We start from the raw sequence: 9,028 nt of genomic DNA on the forward strand, positions 1-9,028 counted from the left end.
CGCCCCCCCACCTCCCCCTCTCTTGGAGGGAAAAGTCTGCAGAGCTGGGAACTGTCTTGGAGAATTCAACAAAGGCCAAGCAGAGCCGGGGAACCACTTGAAAAGAACTTGTTTTGTTCCCGTTGAGAAGCCTGCAGGAAAATCCACAGCCACATTGCTGGGGTTTTGAACTGAAGAGCGGCGTGCGTGTGTGTGTGTGTGTCAAGCAAGAGGCACGGGAGGTGCAAACAACTGTACTGTTTGAGCTTTGATAAGGAAACTGCCAGCTGTAAGCTCAGCCACAGAGGGAGGACTACAGCCGTGAACCGCCCACTCTTGAACTTAAACTGCATTGTTTTCTGTCCAGATATTCCAATGGAGGCAGTTGGAAAACCTGTATTTCAGAGAGAAAAAGTTTTCTGTGGAAGTCCATGACCCGCGCAGGTAAGCTAGACAAGCCCTTTTCTTCTGGGAGCGCGTGGCCTCGCCGGCATATTACTTATGTTACTGTTTCTGTGCTGTCACTGTTCATGTTAATTTGCGGGGGAAGAGGGAGGTTGATCGGGAGAATAGAGTTCAAATAAGACAGTAGAGCTTTGTTTTTGTTCTATGTGTTGGGAAATACAGTGGGCTTGTGTGTGTGTGTGTGTGTGTGTGTGTGTGTGTGTGTGTGTGTGCGCGCGCGCGCGTGAAATTAGCAGTTCCACGGTCATCTCATCCGGCTACACGTATTACTTGCTTGTACGTGTGGAATTGTCTTTACAAGCCAGGGCGTTTTAGGAAAGATTTGTAGCACTTCAGAACAATCACCAAATTAAAGTGAGCGGTGGTCTGAGTCCTTCTAGAAAGTTTTTGCCAGAGAAGAGTCTGAAGGATGGCTTGTCAGAGCTTCTGAGAACGTTTCGGGTTGAAGAGTCAGCACAGAAGGAACCTGCAGCTGAAAGAGTTGTGCTGAGTCGTTTCATTCCGTGAGCTGTAATTTTAGGGTGCGCCGTGCTGGGTAGATGTGAAAGAAATACAAGTCTTTTTCTCCCCACCTCACATTGTGTCCCAGGGAGCGCTCATGTCAAAGTCAATGCTCTCCAAGTCCAATGCCAAACAATAGGGTCCCATTTTGGAATGCAGCAAGCCCTGCGTGGAAGGTTCTCGGGGCAGCATGTACCGTGGCTTTTCCTCTCTTTGTCTGCTAGTCCTAGAGTTATAGGCAGCCCAGAAGCGGCAGCAAAATTCCCTAAAAACAGACCTAACGCTCAAGGATAAATCGCTTTGAGTAGGTCCAAAATCAAACTTAGAACAAGAAGGTAGCCCTGGGAAGACAGTGAAAAGATCAGGCCCTGTGAAGGAGTAGATGTGGATGTTAGGTGCTGTCCATACCCCAGCCCTGGTTCGGGAAAGAGGGGTTGTTGGCATCAGTTCCTCACACACATGGCTTCTGGGCCCTCAGACCAGCTGAGGTGCCTCCCAGAAAGTTCTCAGCATGAGAATAAGATTTTGCTCCATCAGAGGGTGAGGCTTGTGGGGTGATGTCCATTCCTGCGGTCAGTGATAACCCAGGAGGACTGCTGTGCCGCTTGCCTGGCCACGTAATCTGCTTGAAACAGAACTCCCGTGTAGGGTGAGAACTCCCCCCGACACCCCATGGTTACTGTTGCAACAGGCAAGCGGAGAACATCTTAGAGATTCGTGTCTCGTTGTCAGGTGATGATAGAGAGCCTTGGCAGTATAACAGCCTGTCCAGCGTTTTTCAGGGTCCTGTCATGAAGGGTCTCGGGATCCAGAGACCCTGTCTCTGCAGAGCAGGGAAGGGTCTCGGGATCCAGAGACCCAGTCTCTGCAGAGCAGGAATGCATTGATTCAGGCCAGGCAGGGGGGCAAGAGATGCTGAAAGTAATGTCCCAGAATGAATGTTGCCACGATGGGTCAGATGCAGAAAGTGGATGATTGACAAAATAAAGACTGGAGATTGGATGGTCTAAGAAGCTGAGTGTAGGACTAGAGACAGACTCTCCAGGCCTGTGCTCTGTTGGGAATTCTGCTAATGCAGAGGTACCTTGGACGCATCCTTGAGTGAGTGGGCGGCGGGTGTGTGTGTGTACTCGTCGTGTTCTTTCTGTGTCTGGGTCTATTGTCCCGTTCGTGATGTAATTCTAAATTCCCTTCCCTTTCCCAAGACCCAGGGACATTGGAAAGAGTCCAAACCTCATGTTACTATCGTGTGGGCTTTTAGCCTATTAAATGAAAGTGATCAATCTCACATTTGTTGAGTAGCTCCTATGTCCAGGCACAGTTACGTGTCCTGGGCTATAGAAGGAAGCCCTGAAAGAACTTCTAGCATAGTTGAAGAGACAGAAGAAGGAACTTGATGTTTATTAAGTGTTTACTATGCACAGTCACTGTTCTAAACACTTAGATAGTTATCTCATTGGGTCCTCGCTATAACCCCAGAAAATAGGTACTAGTATTCCTGTTCTACTTGGGAAACAGGCACAGAAGAAGCAGAGTAACCGGCTCCACGTTACAAAAAGCTAGTTAAGGGGTAAAGACAGGATATGAACCCAGGGAGTCTGGCTCCAAAGCTTATGTGACTTACCGCCATGCTATACACAGACAGCGGGTACCAAGTGCCAGATGGCACAGCCTATAAATGCTGGTCTGGGGAGGCTTCTTGAGAAGGAGAAATCTTAGCTAAGGATGTAAAGCTCAAGGTGGGCCCTCGGGGGGATAAGGATGTCGGGCAGGTGGGCCTAAGAGAGACGTGCAGGCGCCAGAGGCAGTCTGAGCACAGAACGTGAGCACGTCCCCTCGGAAAGCAGTGCTCTGTCAGCCTAGAGACACGCGGGGAGAGGAGAGGGGAGACGACGAGAGGCCAGAGACGTGGCTTTCTTGATGGCAGCGGTGGAGACCCATGTTGACAGTGCCTTTAAAGGCACCTTTTCCAAATGCTCAACAGGGCAGGCAAAGGGGATTGTTCCAGGTTAGCTACTTAGTTTAGTGGCCAGGCCATAGCTCCAAGTCTGTGTCTTCTGGGGCGTTGGAGCCCCGCCTGGCACTGCAGTAAGCACTCCTCTATGGCCTCCTGGCCCTGCTCCAGTTAAACATGTCGTCCTGCTGCCGTTGCCTTGTTTATTTGAACACAGAAGAGCCATCTAATCAACTGTACTGGGTTGGGATGGTTGAGGGGTCATCCCCTCCCCCAAACCAGGAAGGAAGCCAGGACCAAAGTTATAGGATGGCAAGTGTGGTGCAGAATCGTGTCCTGAAGATGGGCGTCCTGGGACACTGTGTGAGGACAGGGCATGGCTCGGCTGTCCCAGAAGATGCTTCCAGATTTGCTCTCCTGGACCGGTGTCCTAATCGATACCCAGCGTTGTTTCTGCGGTTCTCTGGGCTTGGCAAAGCAGAAGGAGTCGGTGGGGTGGGAAGAGCCTGAAGCAAACAGTGTAGAGAAGAGATAAATTCATAATCAGGCAGGAGAAACACTCTGAGAACATCTGATTTAGGTGCTCCTGGGAACTCCCAGACCAGCTAGCCTCTTCCCTCCCCTCCCCCGCCTTACCTGAAAAATACACCTAGACTGGCACTGCTCTCACTACCGCCCCTGAAATACATTTCAAGTTACTTTTCCTTTCCAATTCACCTTTTCTGGGAGAAAAAAAAAAAAATGAATTCACTCCCAGGATCAGCCATTGCCATGGAAGCCAGAGTGAGTATTCAGATCAATTTCTTTTTACACGTGCAGAGACCATGGGGGTTTCCTCCTTACTCTCTTGCTGGCTCCTTTTCCATTATTTTTAATTGTGTGTTCCTTGGTGAGCTGGCACTTTCTCTTAACTTTAGTTATAACCAAAGGGAAGAATAATACTCTGCTTAGAATCAGTAGTATTAACTAACCACCAGATTTGAATTCCTCCTTAAAAGTGGGTCTGGAGAACACCTACTGTTAAATCTTGAGCCCCCGGGGGAAGGTGATCAGAGCAGCTTCTAATCTCCTTCAAGGGAAAACTTGCCATGAAAATATGATTATTCACAAGTCCTGACTACCCCAAGGTTCATCCAGATGAGATAGCTCAATCTTGAACACACATTGTTCTTCTGATGTGCACATAAGATACCCCCAACCTCACCCCACTGTCCCATTACCTTGCCCTACACACACACACACACACACACACACGTGTCAACACATGCACACATGTATGGAAACACATTCTCAGATTTCACTTGCAAAATCATGTACCCATCCTATAAAGTATACTTCCCTGAGAACATAATCATATAACTCTTTTTCCCCTTAATTCCATTAATGTGATGAATTATGTTGGGACCATTCTTTCCCACCTTCAGTTTAAAGTCTGACTGCCTCTCTGCTCTCTGCATACATCCTCCACATCTCCTACAGACATGTATGTGGACATGGGTAGTGGGTCGGCATTGGCTAGGCTCATTTCTTTCTGCCTTTCCTCTCCTGATTCTTTATACCCCACCTGCCCTCTGAATATATTTGAAATTGATAACCAACTTTCGAGGAAGATTGCGTGAGAGTAACGTAAGCAGTTCTGATTGCCTTAGATGCTGTGGCAATTAGAATTTACTCGTCCTTCACCGTAGGCAGCTTTGCCTGGTTAATAAAGGACATTGTCAAAGGCTTTTCCTGTCTCTGAAGTTTGTCTTGGCCCAGTGCCAGGAGCTGAAGATCAGAAAAGACCGTCCCATGACCTAGAATGACCTGTCTTATTCCAGACAAGGCAGAGGCTTGGCCAAATTCTGAACCCTAAGGAGCTAGTAAATCAAAAGATTAGCATGATTCACGGTAGCCAAGATATGGAAACAACCTAAGTGTCCATTGATGGATGAACAGATACAGAAATTGTGGTGTATGTTCACAATGGAATATCATTCAACCTTAAAAAAAAAAAAAGATCCTGCCATTTACAACAACATGGATGGACCTGGAGGGTATTATGAAGTGAAATAAAGCAGACACAGAAAGACAAGAACTGCATGATCTTACTTATAGGTGGAATCTAAAAGAGTCACAGAGGCAGAGAGTAGAACAGTCGTTACCAGGGACGCGGAAGTAGGGGAAATGGAGAGAGATGCTGGTCGAAGGGTATACAAAGTGGTGTATATTATATAGGATGAATAAGCCTAGAGATGTACAGCCTGGTGACTGTAGTGAATAACACTGTATTATATACTGGAAATTGGCTAAGAGTGGACTTCAGGTGCTTGCATCACACACACGCACGCACACACGATGGTACGTATGTGAGGAGAGGAAATTTTCTTCAGCTTGACTGCAGTGATCACTTCACTGTGTATATGTATCAGTACATCAGATCATCATGTTCTGTGCCTTAGATAGAATCAACGTTTATTTAGAGAATAAAATGAAAAGATGGCCTTTACCAGCCAGTTTTGTGTGTGCGTGCACGCATGCTCATCTGTCACCTTTATGCCGGAGCTTTTAGGACCCAGTGGGTTCTCGGTAAAAGCTGTTGACTGAGGATCATAGGCCCTCGTTGTAAACGTGTTTGACCCTTCTGATTCTTGCTCTCCCAGGGCTTCAGTGACAAGGAGGACGTTTGGACACAGCGGCATCGCAGTGCACACGTGGTACGCGTGTCCGGCACTGATCAAGTCCATCTGGGCTATGGCCATTAGCCAACACCAGTTCTATCTGGACAGAAAGCAGAGTAAGGTAAGCCCCTTGCCTGGGACTGGGAGGGCCTATGACAAGACCAGACCTTTCACTGAGCTGTGAGCAGACGAGGGCCCTTGTCTGGATCTTGTAGCTGGGGGTTAGGAGCTGGATGGCTGGGGAGGCCCTGCATCCCTTGTTCTGAGATGTGCACAGGTGAGACTGGCCTTTTAGGACTATAGGAGGCAGCTCCTGAGATCAGCTCTTGAAGAGAACAACGTGTCCTCGGCGACTTGGTCAACCACGGTCAGAGCCACTCAGGCCATTTGCTGCAGCCAAGTAGGGCCCTTTTGAGGAATTCCCCCGTGCTTTTGAACCTCAGGAATCTCTCCTGGAAGTAAGCAGTCCTTTTGGGTGTGTAAACAGTGGCATATTGTTTTTTTTTTAGTTTCTTGTTGTTTTGGGGGGGTTTTTTGGGTTTTTTTTTTTTGCGGGACGCGGGCCTCTCACTGTTGTGGCCTCTCCCGTTGCAGAGCACAGGCTCTGGACGCACAGGCTCAGCGGCCGTGGCTCACGGGCCCAGCTGCTCCACGGCATGTGGGGTCTTCCCGGACCGGGACACAAACCCGTGTCCCCTGCATCGGCAGGCGGACTCTCAACCACTGAGCCACCAGGGAAGCCCTGTTTTCCTTTTGAGGGGGAAAAAAAAAAAAAGGAACCATTCGCAACTAATAGACACCACCTAACTGTTGAGGATAATTGCTGTGAAAACTCTGCAGGCTTTTCCAACTGCCAACTCCATTTCTTAAAAATGCAAAACTGGAAACATTATAATAATAAAAAAAAGGCAACAAGTCTGTTTCCCTAAGGTAGACCCAGAGCCTCAGGCCATAGTAAACAGTCATCCTCCAAGGGAGGTTTGACCCAGCCCCAGTTCAGACACACACACGGGGCGTGGTGGTGGTGGTGGGGAAAACGACGTCTCCTTGGTTTGCACACAGCTTATATCAACCCTCTGCCCCCTCTTCCTCCAGCCTTGTCTGCCATGCTTCCCTTGCCTTCCCCGCACAAGCCACTCCCATTCATTACCCCTCAGGTGAAGAGCCATATCAAGATGGGCTGTGCATCTTAGGATCCTGCTGGCTTGGGACAGGTGGGGAGTGGAATACAGAACTTCAGAGGGAGAGCGACCTTGGCCCCCGATCTAGTCAGTACCACCACCTGTGGGAGGTTTTATCCTATCCCCTCTGTCCTAGAGAGGGGAGGAAGTGGCAGGGGCCCCGGCTTACTGGGGCCCAGATTTATTGGATTGGTGCCCTTTTGGATCCTTGTGGCTTCCTGTTTTGCCTTATATTCCTTCTGAGTCTTTCCCTGGCTTGGGGGGAGGATTGGAAGGAGAGAGTTGGGATTGGGTGGGAGGTAAGAGAAAGATAGTAAGAAAATAGGACAGGAAGAAAGCAAACAATCCCTCAAGTCATAATTCAGTTTCAGTCACAGCCGTTCCCATGTAGGAGTCCCGTTCTCCTTTGTAACACATTTTCTCTTCTCCTAAGTTTTCTTCCTCCCCCCTGTTTGGTCATTTTCGGGGGGTGAATGGGCACAGGGTGGAATATTTTTGTTGCCAGGAATAATGAGAGTATTCTACATCACTCCTGGTGATGGTGGGCATTGGCACAGGAACCTGAGGCCCGATTCGATCCAAAGAAACGGGGCCAGAACCTTTTGACTCATGCCTTAGATTGAGACAGTGGGTGGGTGTCAGTGTTTTGCCCTCCAGTGGCAGGAGTTGGAGGTCAAAACCTGAGACCATTGATTCCATCCTCCGTATTGTTTGGCGGTGCGTGACGAGGGGTGGGGAGTCTGGCAACCCGCCTGAACCCCACTGCCAGTTCCTCTTGCGGGCAGACCCTACACACACTGATTTTGAATGGGGAAGAGAAAAAGCCTATCTCAGCCTAAGGGTGGCGTATTAGCTGTTAGAACTCTTCCTCCCTCTGCTGGCTTTTCACATTAGAGGATCTCTGGGGTAAGGCAGGAGGCCCATCCTTAGGGCTCCGCAACCCTGTTCTCAAACATGGTCTTCCTGTGGGGCTGGAGAAGGCTTATTCAGCAGGCTTACAGGTCAGCCCACTGATGTAACAAGGAAACCTCAGAAAGTAACTATCATAGATCACTTAGTAACAAGAAGTGTCTCTCGAGAGACCAGGCCAAATGCTCGCAGCAATAGGGAGCTTTCAGCTCAGCCACCCCTGGGGGACTGAAGGACATGCACCTACCCCCAGGAGCAGGAGAATTTGCCCCAGATAAGCTCTGGATACTCACAGTGCCTGGAGCCCATGTATTTCTTTTCTTGTTTTTTGTTTTTTTTTTAAAGAAGATGTTGGGGGTAGGAGCTTAGTCATTTATTTTTATTTATTTTTGCTGTGTTGGGTCTTCGTTTCTGTGCGAGGGCTTTCTCTAGTTGCGGCGAGCGGGGGCCACTCTTCATCACGGTGCGCGGGCCTCTGACTATCGCGGCCTCTCTTGTTGCGGAGCACAGGCTCCGGACGCGCAGGCTCAGTAGTTGTGGCTCACGGGCCTAGTTGCTCCGCGGCATGTGGGATCCTCCCGGACCGGGGCTCGAACCCGTGTGCCCTGCATTAGCAGGCAGATTCTCAGCCACTGTGCCACCAGGGAAGCCCGCCCACGTATTTCTTATTGGAATCAGTTGCTCAGCCTGCGGTGACTGGTGCTGAACAGGTTCCCCCATAGGGAGGTCCAAGGACTCTGCCTTCCGGTTCTATGGCCCCGGGCAAGTTTTCCTCGCTCCTGCTTGCTTTCCACAGTGAGAGAACAGCAAAGGAAATTCCTGCCCAGAATCACTGATCAGTCCAGTGACACAGCGTCAGTGAAGTTGCTTTAGGAGATGTGTGCTGTCTCTCACCATTATCATTACTAATGCAACATACCGTGCCCTGGCCGACACCTGTGTGTAAAGTTTGAATTCTCTAAAAGTTCCCCCCAATTAAATCAGAGATGATAAAATTCACCTTAGGAATTGTGTTACAACACCTTTCATTTCTTCAGACAACAGTGATGTGACCCATCTCCAGTGGGCAGGATGGTTCAGGGTGAGTGATGGCTGGCAGGCCTGGAATGAAGTGTTTCCAAATATTTCTGAACAGCCAGTGTTGGCTGGCATACTGGCCATTGCTTCACACTCTACTGTATCAGGCCAGATCAACCATTCCTTTCTCTGAAGTGCTTCAGCAAAGCCCAGGCCTCCCGAGGGATGCTCATGAACCCCAGAAACAAGTGCAATCTAGTGGTTGGAGCCAGCAGGGGTGGGTAGCTGAGAATGAGAAGTCTAGTGTTCTTCCCCTGGCGATTGGTTATTTTCTTCTTTCAGGGTCCCTCCCCCTCCCCCTC

At 49.3% G+C, this 9,028-nt stretch overlaps 1 protein-coding gene across 1 annotated transcript in view; it reads left to right on the forward strand.

Moving 5' to 3' along the window:
* Nucleotides 1–9,028, forward strand: part of FRMD4A (FERM domain containing 4A) — a 306,388-nt gene that overhangs the window by 243,704 nt on the left and 53,656 nt on the right. Inside the window, exons 12-13 of the mRNA XM_007460894.1 lie at nt 347–423; nt 5,542–5,680. Coding sequence (XP_007460956.1) covers nt 347–423; nt 5,542–5,680 — 216 coding nt within the window. The remainder of the gene's footprint in view (nt 1–346; nt 424–5,541; nt 5,681–9,028) is intronic.

This window comes from Lipotes vexillifer, unplaced genomic scaffold, assembly GCF_000442215.2.
Source record: "Lipotes vexillifer unplaced genomic scaffold, Lipotes_vexillifer_v1.1 scaffold534, whole genome shotgun sequence".
Lineage (NCBI taxonomy): Eukaryota > Metazoa > Chordata > Mammalia > Artiodactyla > Lipotidae > Lipotes > Lipotes vexillifer.